The sequence below is a fragment of the Lontra canadensis genome, unplaced genomic scaffold (assembly GCF_010015895.1).
Source record: "Lontra canadensis isolate GAN:19392208 unplaced genomic scaffold, GSC_riverotter_1.0 scaffold26, whole genome shotgun sequence".
Taxonomy (NCBI): Eukaryota; Metazoa; Chordata; class Mammalia; order Carnivora; family Mustelidae; genus Lontra; species Lontra canadensis.
In genome coordinates, this window is record NW_022631020.1 from 1,529,902 (window position 1) to 1,548,489 (window position 18,588).

General features: G+C 41.3%; 1 protein-coding gene across 1 annotated transcript in view; it reads right to left on the reverse strand.

The window, feature by feature from the left end:
- Positions 1-18,398, reverse strand: part of IPO5 (importin 5) — a 57,916-nt gene extending 39,518 nt beyond the window's left edge. Inside the window, exons 1-4 of the mRNA XM_032864128.1 lie at positions 18,307-18,398; positions 17,831-17,909; positions 8,213-8,323; positions 2,560-2,653 (exon numbers count right to left, since the gene is read on the reverse strand). Of these exons, the coding sequence (XP_032720019.1) occupies positions 2,560-2,653; positions 8,213-8,323; positions 17,831-17,909; positions 18,307-18,358 (336 nt within the window). The 5' untranslated portion in view covers positions 18,359-18,398. The remainder of the gene's footprint in view (positions 1-2,559; positions 2,654-8,212; positions 8,324-17,830; positions 17,910-18,306) is intronic.
- Positions 18,399-18,588: the final 190 nt, after the last annotated feature.

Here is an 18,588-nt window from a genome sequence, read left to right on the forward strand (position 1 = left end):
CAAGGAGCCCGATGTGGGACTCGATCCCAGGACGCTGGGATCATGACCTGAGCCGAAGGCAGCCGCTTAACCAACTGAGCCACCCAGGCGTCCCTACATGGACTTTTTTAAATGAATACAGTATAGTACTGAAATGTATCTTCTCTTATGATTTTCCTCATAATTGTCTTTTCTCTAGCTTAGCTTCTTATAAAAATGTAGTACATAGTTGTATAACATTCAAAATATGTGTTAATTGGCTGTTTATGTTACTGGTAAGGCTTCTAGTCAACAGCAGGCTATTGGTTAAGTTTCTGGGGAGTCGGGGGTATGTGAGCCAGTGTCCCTAACCTCTGAGTTGTTCAAGGGTCAACTGTACGTTTCAACTGTTCTTTATAAGAAAATGTGCTGAACGCTGCTAATATCCCCAAAGTGATGGAAGTGATAAAAGATTTACAACCGGCACCAACTGGAATTCAAGCTGAACCAGACACTGGTATTAAGTTCAACAGAAGAGAGATTCCCCACTAGGTTTGACAATAGAGACTTAAGCAACTGGAGGGAAGAGGGAGAATTAAACTCGCTTACTAATTACAATGCTGTTCTGCTTTGTAACACATGGCAATTTCCATTATGGGTTAGGATTAAGAACTTATTTTGGTGAAAAATTACCTCCAGAGTTAGCAGAATGCATTAAAATGGTTTTATAGGATCATCACATCCCTCTGATAGGAGTGCAAATTGATGCAACTAATCAATGCACATTACTTCCAAGGACAAACGCTACTTTTAAGTATTCCACAAGTAAACCAGCAAAGCCTGAAAAGATAGGTATGCATGTATTCCTATTTTTAAGATGACACTGGAAATCTAAAGTCCATTCATAGGAGGGTTGGCTGAATAATTCACCCACATGATGGAAAACTACGTAGCTGCTTTAACAGAATCTTGTATGTGGCAATGTGAAATATGTTGAGTGAAAAATCCAAGTTGCACAACAGTATGTGTATGATAGGCCCATTCATGTAAAAATGAATGCATACATTTGCACTACTGAGGATATTTTCAAGGACTACTCACAAGTCACTTAAAAGTAGTTATCTCTGGGGAATGGGATAAAAAACGATTCACACTGTTTAAATTTTTACCCTGAACACACATCACATGTATAATACATGAATCAAAAATCATTAGACTAACGTTAATAACTGTTTAAAGTGTTTTTCATACAGAACTGACCTTCCTGTGTATTTACTTCACATATTATAAAACCACTAAGCTTAGCCAGCATATCCTAATCAAAGTAAATATTAGCAATACTGTGATTCTAAAAAGACATCCATAAAATTCATGAGGACAAGAGGACTTGTCCCCCAATTTCATTAGCTACATGTAAAATTAATTTCTGCTCTGTAAAAATATCTAGCTGAACATCCTTCACTAAATCTTATAAAAATCTTTAATCTCCTGGAGGTAGAGAATTCTACATAAAATAAAATTTGAAGACAGGTTCTTATGATGCACTTAAAAGAATCTAGAAAGTTTCTGCCCTTCCCTTTTAGTGTCTCACGTATACATCGAGTTCTGGGCATTGACAGCCTCAGTTCAGTTCTTACACTGAACTAAGTGTGTCTTGCTGCTACTTGGTAAAGGAACTTGCAGATACATCTGAAAATACTGTCTCTTGAAATACTGTCTCTTGTATCCACAGCTCCCCAATTTGGAGGCCAGGAGCCAGAGGTAGTTTTAAAGAAAAAGAGAGAAAGAGAGAGATTCAGGTTAGATTAAATGAAATTAAAGACTTAAACATATGGTGGCACTGGCCCACTTAAAACAACGGAAGTCCCAGGACATCGCAGTTATGTTATGAGACCACAAATCTAGAGATCAAAGAAAATTTGTCTAAAGGAAGAATAAAGGTGGAAGGTGCTTAGAAAGAAACCCTAAAGGAAACTTTACAAAATTGGGGGGTGGGAGTGGGAAGGAGGGTAATCCAGCTTCCGATGCTGAGAACTAGACAAGAGAAAGAGGACTACATGGAAATAAGTGGAAAGGCAAGAGAAGACACACATTTCAAAAGGAGGGGATGGGGGAGGGAAAGACGGTACCGAAGAATGAGAAGACGGGAGAGAAATAGGGGTGATGGGTCAGGGAGCAGCCGGGGTTTGGGGCACCAGGAGGGCTAGGTTAGGCGGAGACCGAGGACCGAAGGACGGCGGAGCCTCCCACCGGGAGAAAGCGGGAAAGGGGCAAGGGGAAGCCTGGGGGCCCGCCCCACACCCCACGTCCCTCCCCGCCGCCCGGCTTCCCCATCTGGGCGGGGGCAGAGTGTCAGGAGTAGCCGCACGTGTGCGAGGGGTGACGGGGTGCTAACTGGCGCCCGGCGCCGCGGCGACAAGGGCCGGAAGGGCCCGGGGGCACGGCCGGGAGCCGCGGGCTGCCTCACACGTGGGCTGCGCGGCCGCCGCCCGGCCCGGCCTGCGCCGCCACGGCTGAGCGGCCGAGGCCCGGCGGGGCGGCGGCGGGGAAAGGGCGGCGCGCCGGGCCCGGCGCGGAGTCGGGGACCGCGAGCTCGGTTACCTCTGCCTGTTTCCGGACCACATTGTCGGGGCTGAGCAGGTTTCCCAGGAGCAGGTAGAACTGTTGCTGCTCCGCCGCGGCCGCCGCCATTGCGCTAGGCGTGTGAGAGAGAAGGAGGGAGGGGAGACAGGAGCCGTGAGGCGCGCTGGCGGGCCTGCGGGAGGGGTGGGGGCGGGCCCAGCGCGGGGACCTGCACCAGCGGCAGCGCGGGGCTGGGGGGGGCCGGGCGGGAAAGGGCCGGGCAAAGGGGAAAGGGGAGGATGGGGCGGGGCCTCGCGACCCCTCACCCCGCCGCGGCCCCCAGAGCCGGCCTCTCATTGGCTCTGGGCGCGGGAGGCGGGGCCGAGGCCGCCTCCTCCGGGGCCGCGCCGATTGGCCACGCACCCTGCAGTGCCGTCACTGGCGACTCGCGGCGGGCAGCCGGGCTCGTTGCGGACGAGGTGGGGCGGGGACTTTGCCGGCCAGCTGAGGCCTAGGGTGACGTCGGGAGGGTGGCGGGAGGGGCGGGCTGGCTGGCTGGGAGCGCCGCGCCGAGGGGCGTGAGGTCCGGCTGGGGAGGTGGGGCTAGCTCCAGAGCGCGGGAGATTTCGGCGCCGCGGGCTGCCCGGCCTCCTCCTCTGCCGCCCGCTAGACCCTCCCGGCGGCCCGAGGAGTGCCCCCCAGCTCCAGCCCCCTAGGTCCCTTGGACCCGAAACCCCCACCCCCCAGGGAGTGGGCCCCTTAGAAACCCACTTCCCACTTATATTCCACCCCCGGGATCCCAGACTCCTCCATCTGTCAGACCCTCCGACCTCCCCCAGGACTGTGACTCAGGCCGCCCCTCTCTCCCGCCGCGCTCACCAGTGACTCACACCTTCGGCTTGTCCGGGAGAGGAGTTACTCAGCCCTTAGGCTCTCCCGCCAGGCCTCTCCTCCCCTCCCCAGCCTAGGGTCGCCCTGAGTTGTCCACGTAGCACACATGCTTCCACCCCCTCCCCACCCAGGATCCGAGACTGTTCCCTGTAATCCCTTGTTTCGGGGTTCCGCTCTTTCAATGATTGGGAGAAGTGGAGAGAGAGAGAACCCCTTCCTAAAGCAACACTGGCTTGCAGGGTTGATCTAAATGTTTATTGGTTCCTACCGGTGCCGAGGGGCCCCGAGACCTGATTTCAATGGCATAGACAATACACCCAATCTTCCTTTACAGCTGGAGCTGCCCAAATCGGAGAAAGCAGTGTTCAAATCAAAGGGTACTTCTCTTGAGCCCCTACCGAGTCCAGTGTTTTGAGCTAAGGGTGGTAGTGGAGAAAATAATAATTTATCTTTGCCTCAAAAGGACACTGTTAGGGACGAGGTTCCACACTGGGTGAGATGGAGAGTACTAAACTTCTGGCAGACCATAGGGAATTTAATTTCCTGTAGACTGTCCTGAAGTTCTGCTCTCTGGAAGTCTACTTTAAAAATTTGCTTTTAAGTGAATGATTTTAAGCCTTAGCTGTATATTGGAATCTAGGCCAGTGGGTCCAGAATCTCTGGGCGGAGGCCCAGGATCGCTATTCAATTGGGATTGCCAGCCAAGATCTCTTAAAGGATTCTAACCCATTGGTGGAGAAAACTCCCTCAGAAAGTTTTAGCTGTGTCAGTGATGAGTTCTCTACAAGAGGTCTGCAGACCTATCTTTGTAGAATTGATGTTTCTTAGATGTGACCATTTGTTCTTATGACACATTATTTCTTTAAAGATAGACCATTATGTAAATTAATTTGTGTGTAGTTTTATTGTTGTTGTTATTGTTGTTGTTGTTTTGCTTGATATTTATTTATTTAGGTCAGCGGTGGTCATGTCTGGATTGTGAGGAGGTTTTTTCCTCACCCAAGATTATTAAGATTTTGGAAATTACTTGCCAAAACCATTTTGTGACTAGGTTACCAGTGAAGGAAGATGAGGCTTGCTTAGGGTATGGCCTGACCTCCAGTTACTTTTTAACATCCGTGGTATGTGTTTTTATTGGCAATGACCCTGTAGATTACATATATTTGTTTAATAATTATTAAATAATAGAAATTCCAATGTAAATCTACAGATACGTCAAGCTAGGAAGCTTGTTTATTGGTAAGGCAAAGCATAATCTTATTATTTCAGTTTACAAATAAAACAAATTAACAATTGCTACAATATGAAATGTCAGCCTAGCCTTATTTTAATATTGTAAGTATCCAATCAAAAGGGAAGGAGATTTTTTAGGGTAATGAATAAAGAGATCCCCAAGTGGGAGAAATTCCTGTAAACTGGAGGTGGAAATCAGCCATCCTGATAACTGAGACTAGTTCTGGTGTCTAGGAAGCCTCCAAAGTAGGAAATGCATTTTCAACATCAGGCCGGCCAGTTTGGAGAGCTCCTAATGCTCAGCCTTCTGGGAATTTATTGCACTTAGAAACCCATTTCCCATGGAGAGAGTCCTGTTTGTTTTATGAGCATTATCTCCCCATAAGAGAATAGCTCAGATACTGTATAATCGCAGCCCGCAGGAATATAGGTTTATTTCCTAAGGAGATTGGATGGTGGAAGGTAAAGAATCTTGAACTTGAGTAGAGTGAATTTGGGTATTTGGTCTCTTACTACTTATCGGAACTTGAGTGAGCACTTAATGTCTCTAGATCTCAATTTCTCATCTATAAAATGGAATAATAATGGCTGTTAAGATATGATATTAATCACAACAGTTCTGACATTAAATTATAATTGGAAATTAAATGGAGGAGTGGAAAACCTTAAGTTTTGCTCACTCTGATTAGCTGTCATTGCTTTGAGCCAGTTAGTTCTGAACAGCCAGCCCCTGACGACTTTCACTTCAGCTTATTAGACCTGACCTACCTCTATTAAATTCTGGAGGCATCTTTGCTCAGCACATTTATAACTGCTTATGAAAAAGGGTAAGGTTGGGAAAATGGAAGACTTGAAGTTTCTCTCAACTGTGACATGAAATCCAGATAATTTAGTTTAGTGTTTTTTAAGGTTTATTTATTTTAGAGATTGGGGAGGGGAAGTAGGGCAGAGGGAGAGAATTTTCAAGCAGACTCCCCGCTAAGTGCAGAGCCCCACAGGGGGCTTGGGGCTCGATCTCAGAAACCTGAGGTCATGACCTGAGCCAAAATCAAGAGTCTGTGCTTAACTGATTGAGACACCCACTGCTCTGGTAATTATGCATTTTTGATGTTCCTCAGAAGGTACTGCACAATCTGGTCATGACCTAGTTATCATAATGCAGGAGGCAAGACTCCTTAACGAGACAGCACTAGTATCTTTGTATCAGTATCAGTATCTTCGTCAGGTACTGTTCTTGGTTTTATGGGTTTTTGTATTGATGGGAATGACTGGAGAAGTTAGGCTTTTAAAAACCCTGTGAAAGCTTCTCTCAGCTGGAGTAGAATCTGGTCTTGTCTGTCATTTCTGGTTTATTGGATGCTGAGTGTAAATAAAATTAAGACTCTCCCAAATGAGCAATCTGTAAATTTTTAAAAGTTGCCCCAGGACCCCAAAAGAACCTCACCTACTTGTCCTGGTAGTTGTAAGCACGTGTGCTCTCCCTGTCATAACTTATTATGAGAGTCATTTTAAATAATATAATCGAGAATATTATAATCTATAACTGTATACACATGTGAGATGATGGTATTCTTTACAGGTGTTTGTATTAATAGTTAACATTTTACAATGAAAAAAAAGTTGGCTTTTTTTCTCATTTGTAAAAGGGGAATGACACTTCTTCATAGGGGTATTGTAAAAGTTAGGATAATATTTGTAAATGCTCATGGCATGGTGTCTGCATAGTACTCAGTAATTATCAGCTATTCTTAATTAGATGGATTTTAGGGTTAAATACGAAATAGACCTTAGACAAGTAATTACTGTTAAAGCGGCATGTGATATAGATGTATGCATCACACTTGTGTATGTAGAAAGTGTATTTGTATATTTTTTATTAGTCTCCTCCCAATTATGCAGAATAAAATTGTACGTTGATGGATTAAGGATAGTTAATAGGCATTGGGCTGATAAATAAGATTTCTAACTCTTTCTAATATTGATGCTCTTTGTTGCTTAGATAAGAGCCAGCAAAAGAGATGAGAACTGTTGAGAAAAGTTGTTTACTGAAAATAAAATGCTGAACTGTTTACATTTCTTCAGCTTCTTTTTATCAAGACTTTCAAGCCCCCAGTCTACTGCAGTCAGAGCATGCCAATCAGGGGCAAGTGAAACCTTCATATTCCTGAAGGGCACTGCACACAATAGTCAGCAAATTGTTGAATTGAACACAGGCAGGGGAAATTTGGATTCTTTTAGTTTCTTTTGCTCTCTCTCTGTTTCTCTCTCTCATAGCTTTATATATGAAATTCACTCAATGTCTGTAGGTGTTTGGATACGTTTTAGGGAGGTGTAGAGTTTGGAGGCTAGGATCACAGGTTCTAAGAGCCAGCCAAAATGAGACTTCAGATAATGACTTTACAACGTGCATGCTATAATCTTGCCCAAGTTAATTAAACTTTCTCAACCCCAGTTCCCTCTTTCATGAAATGGAGATAACGGAAGTACCTTCCACCATGGGTTAAAATACTTGGCATAGTGCCTAGTACAGAGTAGATGCTTAATAAATGTTAGCTGTCATTACTGATGCAGTTTGAAACCTCCAAGATTTGTAAATTTAATTCTGATTGCACATCCACTTGTTAGGTTATTATGTTTTTATACTCATATAAGCAGTCATGTTATAGCAATGCATAATAAACTGTGGTTAAGAAAAAAAAAATTAAGTTTGATGTGATCATCATAGAGGATTTTAAGGCCATTTTCAGTTTAAAATTCTATAGTTCTTTGTCCAAAGTGATAGCCAATAGCCATTGTGTTTATTGATCACTTGAGATGTAGCTAGTTTGAAATTAGGTGTGCTTTAAATATAAGGTATAGACTAAATTTAAGAGACTTAGTAGAAAATTAAGAATAACAATTTTGGTGCTCCTGGCTGGGTCAGTCGGTTTAGCGTCTGTCTCTTGATTTCAGCTCAGGTCACAATCTCAGGGTTGTGAGGTTGAACCTGAAGTCTGGCTCCATACTCCGAGGGGAGTTTGCTTAAGATTCTCTCTCTCTCTCACCCACTGCCATTCCTGCTCCTGCTCTCAGAGAGAGAGAACCCACCTGCACATGAATGGGTGGAGGGGCAGAGGGAAAGGGAGAAGCAGACTCCCCTCTGAGCAGGGAGCCCAAACTGGGGCTCAATCCCAGGACCCTGAGATCATGACCTGAGCCGAAGGCAGATGCTTCACCGACAGAGCTACCCAGGTGCCCTAAATAAATAAATCTTGAAAAAAAGAATAACAATAAAAGATCACATGCAGAAATGATAACATATTGGGTTAAATAACATGTTAATTATACTTATTAATAAGTGATTATTATTACCTACATTAACAATTTTTCCTGTTTTTACTTGTTAAAATAGGACTCTTAGAAACTTTAAAATTACATATGTGACTTGCATTTTTGGTTCACATGATATTTCTATTCAACAGTACTTTGCTAGAGAGTAAAATTACCAACTAGCTCTGCACAAGTGTCCTACATACTTTGTTAATTTAGATTTAGGAAGTGACTTGTCAACAAAGTGAAAATCAGTTACCTTATAGGGCGTTCTGTTGCTTCCAGTTTTCTGACTTGATTCTCAGGGATTTGGAGACATGGCACAGTACTTCCTGAGCAGTGTTCCTTGCTTAGGAATTTCCTTTCCCTGCTGTTGGACATTAAAGAGCTTTGTGAACCTCTAGAAAGTAAGACTTCAGATTTGATCTTCTAGAATAAACCCTTGTATAAGTCAAGTCAAGAACTAGTTAAGAACTGGGGGGGAGAAGAATACCTTTTTTTTTTTTAATGTTGATTATTTTCACTTAAATGTGGCGAATGGTTTAAAAACCATCATTCACTGTATTTTAACACCTGAAATAAAAATATACATAGCAGAAGAATTTAGTTGTAAGCTGTTTTCTGTAGAACGCACATAAGTTGAAAGTAAAAGGGTGGAAAAAGACATGCCAGGCAAACAGAATTCAAAAGAGAGCCAAAGTGGCTATCCTATACTGGACAAAATAGATTTTAAGATAAAATTAGCCGAGAAAAAGTAGGGTATATTATTATGAACAGAGTCAATCAGTCAGGAAGACATAACAGTTATAAACACATGTACCTACCAACAAAGCCCTAAATACATAAAGCAAAACTTGACAGAATTGAAGGAAGAAGTTCAACAAAATAGTTGGGAGACTACAATCCACTCTTAATAATGGATAGGACCCTCTAGGTAGAAGATGAACAAACAGAAGACATGAAAAACACTGTACACCATCTAGACCTAACAGACATCTGTAGGACACTCTATCCAACAGCAATGGGATATGTATTCTTCTCAAGTCCATATGGAATATTCTCCAGAAGAGATCACATATTGGGCCATAAAACAAGTCTTGGTAGCTTTAATAAAACCCAAATCATAGCAATGTTCTCAATCCTCAGTAAAATGAAATTAGAAACCAAGCACAAAAGGAAATCTGAGGAATTCACAAATAAGTGGGAATTAACCAGCATCCTTCTAAATAACAAATTGGCTGAAGAAGAAATAACAAGAGAAATTAGGAAATACTTTAAGACGAATGAAAACAAAACCCCAGGAGACCAAAACTTACACGGGATGCAGTGGACGCAGTGCTTTTGAGAAAACTCATAGTTGCAAACATCTTCAGTAAAAAAGAAAAGAGACTTCCTCATATCAGGGATGCAACATGGGGGGTTAAGGGGGTAGGAGAAGAATAAATGAAACAAGATGGGATTGGGAGGGAGACAAACCAGAAGTGACTCTTAATCTCACAAAACAAACTGAGGGTTGCTGGGGGGAGGGGGGTTGGGAGAGGGAGTTGGGGTTATGGACACTGGGGAGGGTATGTGCTATGGTGAGTGCTGTGAAGTGTGTAAACCTGGCGATTCACAGACCTGTACCCCTGGGGATAAAATTTATGTTTATAAAAAATAAAAGAATTGAAAAAAAAAAAAAGAAAGAAAAGAGAGCTCAAATCATTAATGTCGCTTAGTATCTATGAATCTGGAGGAAGGGCAAACTAAACGCAAGCAAGCAGAAGAGATAATAGAACCAAGAAAGGAAAAAAGTGAAATGAGAATTAAAAACCAAGAGGAAAAAAGTTGTTCCTTGGAAAAGATCAACCAAATTGACAAACCTCTAACTAGACCAAGAAAAAGAGACTCAAATTACTAAAATTAAAAATAAAAGGGGCTATTAATACCAAACTTTCAGGGATAAAAAAAAATTACAATGAAATGCTATGAACAATTGTATGCTAACAAATTAGACGACATGGATGAAATAGAAATCCGTAAAAAGTCACAACTACCAAAATGAATTTGAGAAGAAATAGAAGATCTGAATAGTGGTGTGCCTGGGTGGCTCAGATGGCTAGTGTCTAGCTCTCGATTTTGGCTCAGGTCATGATCTTAGGGTCCTGAGATGGAGTCTCCCATCAGGCTCTCCATTCAGCATGGAGTCTATTGGCCCTCTCCTTCCTCTCCTTCCCCTGCTTGCTATCTTAAAAAAGAATAAGGAAAATCTGAATAGACTCATAACAAGTAGAGAGATTGAATTAGTAATAAAATTTCCCATGAAATTCCAGGGCTAGATGGCCTTATTGGGGAATTCTACCAAATATTTAAAGAAGTATTAACACCAATCTTTCTAAGCTCTTCCAAAAACTAGAAGCAGAGTGAATATTTATTCTATGAGGCCAGTTTTAAATTGATACCAAAATCAAAGACATCACAAGGAAACTGCATACTAACATAAATATTGATGCAAAAATTTGCAACAAAATCCTAGCAAACTGAATTCAGCAATATATAAAAAGAACCATATATCATGACTAAGTGGTATTTATCCTAGGAATGCAAAGTTGGTATAGCAAAAGAAAATCAATCAATGTAATACACCATATTAATGGAAAAAAATATAAAGACCACATGATCATTGGAATTGATGCAGAAAAAGCCTTTGACAAAATCCAACACCCTTTCATGATAAAGATACTCAACAAGCTAGGAACAGAAGGAAACTTCCTCAAATTGCCATCTATGCAAAACCCACAGCTAATATCATACTTGCTGGGATAAAAAAATGAATGCTTTCTTCCTGAGACCAAGAACAAGACAAGAATGTCCATTCTCACTGTTTCAATTCAACATTATACTGGAGAGTCACAAATGGTGTGAACTTGTATAGAGAAAATCCTGATGAATCCACAAAAACGTTCTTAAAACAAATGAATTCAGCAAGGTTGCAGGACACAAGATGAATACACAGAAATCATGTATCATGTACTAGCAATGAATAATAAGAAAAAACTCTATGATAGCATCAAAAACAATAAAATACTCAACAAGTTTAACAAACATAAGACTTATACACCAAAAATTATAAAACATGGCTAAAGAAATTTCGAAAGATCTGAATAAATGGAAAGACAGTCTATGTGCATGATTTGGAAGACTTAATATTAAGATGGCAATACTCCCCACATTATTCTACAGATTTAAGCAATACCTATCAAAATTTCAACTGCTTTTTTTTCTTCGGAAAAAGTTGATCCTAAAATTCATATGAATTGCAAAAGACTACACATAGCCAAAATAATCTCAAACCAGACAAAATTGAAAGACTCATGCCTTGATTTTAAAGTTTATTATAAAGCTACTCTGTGATACTGGCATAATGATAGATGTAAAGATCAATGAACTTGAATGAGGACTTCAGAAATAAACCTTATATTTGTGGTCAATTGATTTTTGAGAAGGGTGCTATGATGGTTGACTTTAGGTTTCAGCTTGGGTAGGCTATGGTGCCCAGTTGTTTGGTCAAACACTAGATGTTTCTGTGAAAGTGTTTGTAGGTGAGATTAACATTTACAAGTCAGCTGACTCTAAGTAAAGTAGATTACCCTCCATAATGGGTGGGTCTCATCTAAACAGTGGAAGGCCTTCAGAGCAAAGGCGTTTCCAGAGGAAGAAACAATTTTGCCTCAGGACCTAGAAATGTCTTTTGGCTTGCTCTGTAAATTTTAGACTCCATACTGCAAAATCAACTCTTGCCTGAATTTCCATTTGCTGCCCTGCCCTAAGGATTTCAGACATGCCAGCCCCCATAATCACATGAGCTAGTTCCTTAAAATAGATCTCTTTATATATATATCCCATTGGTTCTTTTTCTCTGGAGAACCCCGACAAATGCAAGTCCCAAGGCCATTCATGTGAAGGAACAGTCTTTTCAACAAATGTTTCTGGTACATTTGGATATCCACGTGCAAAAGAATGAAGCTGAACTGGTACCTTGTACCATATGCAAATCTCAAAATGGGGCATAGACCTAAATATAGCAGATAAAACTGTGAAATTCTTAGAAGAAAGCATAAGGCCTTTGATTAGGCAATGGTTTCTTAGATATGGCACCAAAATTATAAAAGACAAAAAAAAGAGAAAAGATAACTTGGACTTCATCAAAATTAAAAACTTCTGTGCATCAAAGGAAACCATCAAGAGAGTGAAAAGACAACCCACAGAATGGGAGAGAATATTTGCTCAACCTGTATCTGACTTGTATCCAGAATATATAAAGAACTGTTAACACTCAATAACAAAAAGACACTCGATTGAAAAGTAAGCGAAATAGACATTTGAATAGACCTTTCCTCACCGAAGATACATAAATGCAAATGGCTAGTGAGTGCGTTAAAAGATGTCCAACATCATTAGTCATTAGGGAAATACAAATCAGAGCCAAGAAAAGGATATACCACTAGAATAACTATAATAAAACAATAGCAAGTATTGATGAAAATGTGGAGAAATTGGACCCCTCATACTGAAACCCTGGTACATTGCAGTAAATTTGTAATTTGGTGCCATCAAGTTGACAAACAGTTTGGCAATTCCTTAAAAGTTACACATAAAGTTACCATACAACCCAGCAAGTCTACTAAATAAGTGTGCAAGAGAAATGGAAACATATGTCTACACAAAAACATGTACATGAATGTTCATAGCAACATTATTCATAATAGCCGAGATGTGGAAACAATCCAAAATACCCATAAAATGATGAATAGATAGACAAAATGTGGTATATTTGGCAATAAAAAGAAACAAAGTACAGTTACATATTGTGACATGGATGAAACTTAAAAATATTATGCTAAGTGAAAGAAGCCAGACACAAGAAGTCACATAGTTTCTGGTTACATTTCTGTGAAATGTGCACAAGCAGCTAGTCCATAGACGTAGGAAGTAGATTTGTGGTTGCCAGGGGCCTGGAGGGGAGAGGAGGGAAGGTGGGGTGACTGTTCATGGTATGGAGTTTTTTTGGCGGGGCAATGAAAATGTTCTGGAATGCGGTAGTGACGATGGATGCAAAACTCTGTGAAACTACTAAACAATTGTACATTTAAAAAGTGTGAACTTTATGGGATGTGAATTATATCTCAATAAAGTTGTAATTTTAAGATTTTATTTATTTATTCAACACAGAGAGAGAGAGAGATCACAAGTAGGCAGAGAGGCAGGCAGAGAGAGGGGGGAGCAGGCTCCCTGCTGAGCAGAGAGCCCAATATGGGGCTCCATCCCAGGACCCTGAGATCATGACCTGAGCCAAAGGCAGAGGCTTAACCCACTGAGCCACCCAGATGCCCCCCAATAAAGGTGTAATTTAAAAAAAAAAATGTTTTTCCTGAGTGATCTGAAGGAGACTGATCCAGACCTCAATTACTATTTTGTTTTCTATTTTCACACTGCTTTTAATTCAATTCAGAATACATGGAGGACAGTATTTTTAACCTTCAAACCTGAGCATTCCTAAGCCATTGTTTTGGAGGAAAGGGACTAGGGAGATACTCATGTCTATATATTTCCCTCTCCATGCATTTGTTATTTATAGCAAGCATCTCACAGTTTGGATACTATGATGTGCACATTTTACCTCATGCATTATGATGGCATTCACAGTGGAATATCAATTGTGACATCAATGTACAGCTCAGATTTTCTTGTACTGGCAGGAGAGATATTTAGGTGTCTGTAGTTAATGAGGTAGAAACAAAAGGAGCCTCATAACACAGTTCATACTCTTTAATTCCATCCACATTTTGTGTTGTACTGTTTTATGACACACTTAACTGTGTCTGCATTTTTTTTAACATTTTACTTATTCACTTATTTAGCAAATATTTATTGGGCCCTTACTCTGCAGTGGGCACTCCTTGTGGGGATTCAGTGGTGAGCGGGACTGGGTTCCCGACTTCTTGGAGCTGATCTTTTAGAAGAAGCGAGACAAGAAAAAAGTCAACTGAGTAGATTAGATAACTCCTAAGATAACCAGTGAAAAGGAGAAAATGGGTCAGGAATGACTGGGTGGAGTTGGGTGCTCTGTTGGGGGAGCTCTTTGAGCAGAGACTTGAAAGATGAGACAAGTTGAAGAAATGGGAGAAATTGCCATTTTCAGCAGAGGACACAGCAAGTGCAAAAGCCCCCAGACAAAACGGAATCTGGTGTGTTCCAGGGAGGAAAGGAGGATGCAACCAGAGAGGAGAAAGCCATGAGGGGAGGGCTGGGAGGCAAATAGAGGCCAGACCGAGGGGGCATTGTGATCCTTCAGTAGTATGACTTACTCTAAGTCGAACGGTTTAAGTAAGGGATAGGACTGGTTTTAACAGATCATTTCACATGTAAACAGTTATAAAAGGTAATTTGGGTGCAATACTGAAATCAGTAGGAGGGAGTGAGGAGGCTGGGGGAGCCTCGGGTCACTGTGGCACTCCAGGCCAGAGAATAAGGTGTCGGACTACAGCAATTGCCAGTGTCCAGAGTGGGTGGGTTGAGCTAGTTCGCTCTCCGAAATAGAGCAGGGTGTAGGGTGCCGAGGCAGGTGGAGTTTTGTGGGACCTGACACTTTAAGCAATTCGAGGGCCCTCTGTAAGGAAACTGAAACACTGAACATGGGGGGGCTCTGTGTGAGCGAATGACCTGGAAGCTTAAGCTCTCCGAGCTCCAAGCTGAATCCTCTAGAGGATGTTAAGATAAAGAAGTTGAGGCTGCCTAGGATTTTGGTCTGAACAACGGCAATGCCTCTAACGCGAGGGTGTGTTGGGGTAAGTTCTGGCGAGAGGAAATTGATAGGCGAGTTTCATTCATGGCAAGTTTGAGATGCATAGGAAACATCCAAGTTGGGGAATGTCCAGCAAGCAGGTTGCTGGGGATGTCTGGAGCTCAGAAAGAGGGTGGCACTGGAAATACCCACTGAGGCATCACATTCATGGCATTTAAGGCTGTGGAAGTGGATGGCGTCTCCTGGGAAAGAGACAGCCTTCTCAGCCCTGAGACATCCCAACACTTAAGAGGCCAGGCAGTGGAGGTTTGTAATTCACACATAATATAAATATAATCCTGAGAGGGAACTGATGGTAGTACATTGAGCATGATTAGTCATCTTAAATTCTAATTCCCTTTTGATCTCTGGTTAGCAAGGGATTAATACCTAGGAGTCCACTAATGAATGTCAAGGTAGTTGAAAGAACAAGTAGGCACAGATGTTAAAGAAAAAGTCAATCCTATAACATTTTATTTGAAAGGATTATTTTTAATTTGTGTTTATTTCTTTTGTACTTCAGGAGTCATGGTATTTATTTGGTGCTAAAGAAATACTATTTTCTCTAAATTTTCTTCATCTGCTCAGCTCTCTTACCATTTAATCTACCTCTCTACCTCTCACTTAGAAACAATGCTGTAACAATATGGAATTAAAATAATTATTTAAAGACACTATTTCAAACTAATACTGAGATGTCAGATGCTGTCTTCCTCCCATCTCAATAGAAGTGTGTATCTAATTAGCTTTCTTTATGCTGATGTTTTTGCTCGATTATCAGAGAGATAATAGTTCCGCCCTTTTAAAAAATGTGGGAAGGGACTGGGGAAAAGCAGGAATGTGTTTTAAGTTCTCGGTGCCACATAAAATAAGCACGATGCTGAAACCCTGTTGTAAAAAGGCCTGTGCTACTTCAATTCAGATGTAAGTCCAGTATTTTCTTTTAAAACAGAACTGCATATAGAGAATCTTGATACAGCACAGCTTAAAACTGAAATATTGATTGGTTCTTGTGTAAACACCATCATTATAAAGGGATTCCATCATTTCTTATTCCGGTTGGATTGAAGCAGAATCAGCTGCAAGGACTTCTGTTCTTCTGGGGGCTCAGCCATTACACACTGACTGTTTAGTGGTTTTGAGCTTCAGATCAGGGCTAAATCCCTTCCAAGGAAAGAAAACTATTTAAAAACTAGAAGAAAATGACAAGACTTAAGCTGTTAACTTGAAAAGAAGCTTTAGAGGAAAGGCATCTAGAGTGTATTAAGTCAAGGTAAGGAGATAGAAAGTGAAATTGGTCCTATTTTTAACAGGGAAGTCAAGGGAGACCTTTTTGAAGAGTGGATATTTTAACAATCTGAAAAGGGGCTGCTTCATGGAAATTAGTTTTCTGAAAAAGCAAAGTTATTTCAAAGATGAATATTAAAAATGCTCCACCATTCTGTGTATCAGATTTGTTATTCATGATATCCTAGCCAAGGAGACTTGGCTCTCTTCTGTGTCTGAGTGCTAACCTTCTGTACATTATCTCATTCAATCGTCCTGTTTAACCAATGAAGCTTCAACCACTTTTCCATGAAAAAAAAAAAAGTACTGGGGTCGGGGGATCCTGATTCCAGTGGGAATTCCACCCCTAACCAGCTATGATCTTGAACTTGGCCCTGAAGTCTTCCCTAGGCCTCCACTTGCTCATCTGTGAATCGGGAGCATTGGACTTGATTCCAGGGGGTATCTTCCCAGCCACAGCATTTGAGGGTCATTAAGGCAATTATCACTCTGTGTTGAAATAGGGTGATGAGTACAGAAGCCACTTACGGTTGCTCATCCTGAAACGAATTTACTCTGGGTCTCTGAGATCTGGTGTCTTATATCACTGACTACTTTTCTCCAAGGTTTTTTTTTTTTTTTCCCTGTCAGTCATCTGCCACTTAATGTAACTGCCTACATAAAATGATGGCTGCCTCTACTTGTCAGCTGCTCTCATCATCTGGTTTGCTGCATGCTTTGGAAACGTGCATTAAAAGGCTATGAAATAGATCCAGAGGACAGGGCAGAGCATAGAATAGCCCACATGAGCTTTATGACAATTATTATTTGGTCACCCAGGTATTTTTAATTTGAGAGTGCGTAAGTATGTTCCAGTTGTGTAACTGTCCTAAGATGCTAACACAAAGCTGTGTCCCACTACTAGAGTTACAGATGTTTTCACACATATAAACAAGGGACAGAACAATGGAACAAAACTGATGAGAAAGGTCTAAATTAATTTCTGTGTAATAAAGGCATTGCTATTGACAAGTCCCCTACATCTAATAGTTTTCTTTGTAATTTTGGCTTTTTTTAAAAAAGAAAGATTTTACTTATTTTTTTATTTTAGAGAGAAGGCGTGCGTGAGTGGGGGCAGGGGCAGAGGGAGAAGGAGGGGGAGTCTCAGAGCCCAAAGCAGGGCTTGATTTCATGACCCTGAGATCATGACCCTGAGATCATGACCTGGGCTGAAACCAAGAGCCAGACACATAACTGACTGAGCCACCCTGGTGCCCCCAACTTTTTTATACCTAGATAGGGGATTAAACTCTAAGAGAAGCAGTTAAGTAAGATAAGCCATTAGGTTAGTTGTCTTTTTGCTACTTAGTGGTTGATTTAATTTTCCCACAATGGAAATGAATTATGTTTTCCTTCATTTACTTGACTAGTGATCTCTGAAAATTAAGATAAAATGTACTCAGCCTGTACAACCATAAGGTATTTAGATATTTTCAATATTTTTGGAGGCCTAAGGTAGGACCTCTAAAGATCTTAAACAGAATTTATTTGAGGCACTTGAGAAATTAAGAGTCAGCCCTTAAAAGTCAAACTTTTAAGGGTTTTCCTTCTATTGAAAAGTAAGATAGAAAATCCTGGTGGATTGGATTTTGGTTAGTTGGTGAATAAGTGGTGAAATGATCATGAATATCACAATTGTAGGAAAAAGTAGGACCTTTTTGTCATAAAGGAAATGATACAATTAGCAATGGCCAGAGACAGAACAAGGTCTGACAGTGATAGTCTTACCTGGGTACTGCAAGGGTCCTGATCAGGGAGAACAGCTGTGTCCATACATGGGTCCTGGAAAGGTTTCTCCCGGAACCACCTAAATGAAATAAAACCTAATTTCTTACTATTTTGGGGTGGTTACACACACAGTTAAGACTACGGTCTACATTCTTTTGGGCAACCCTAATCAAGTGATGCTTTCTTAAGTAGATGAAAGCAGTTGGCAGCTGATCTAGGAAGACACAGTATCAGGGAACAATGAGCAGTCATGTTATTCTCATTCTTTCATTCTTGGTTTCTGTCTGCTAAGTTCTCTGTCCTTTCCCTTCCTTGTTGATACTACCATGGGGACTCCGGAAGGTAAGAGAGCTAAAAGGGCCTTCTGGATCTCACACAGAGAGACCTCCCCACCCAGAACCACCCAAATCGGTCCCTTGGTATGGATTAAGTTCTTAAATTTTTTCATCTAAATTTGAGGTTTGGGAATTACTTACAGTAGTCAAAGCTGTTCTCGGCACTGTGGTTGCTCCAGTTGTGGGATGTCATTAATCCCACAGTTCTGGCCTCATGGCTCAGAGAGGTCACCATGGAGACATCTGACTGCAATTATGACCCGCTGCAGGCAAGCAGTGTCATGCTGTTGGCCTGTTTCAATTTGCCCACCACCCAAGCTTTAGAGTCCATCCAGGCATTCACATATTATAGGTTAACCAATTTGTTCCCAAAGCCACAGAAGGCGAAGGGAGCCTAACCTTTAAGAACATAAAACTCATGCT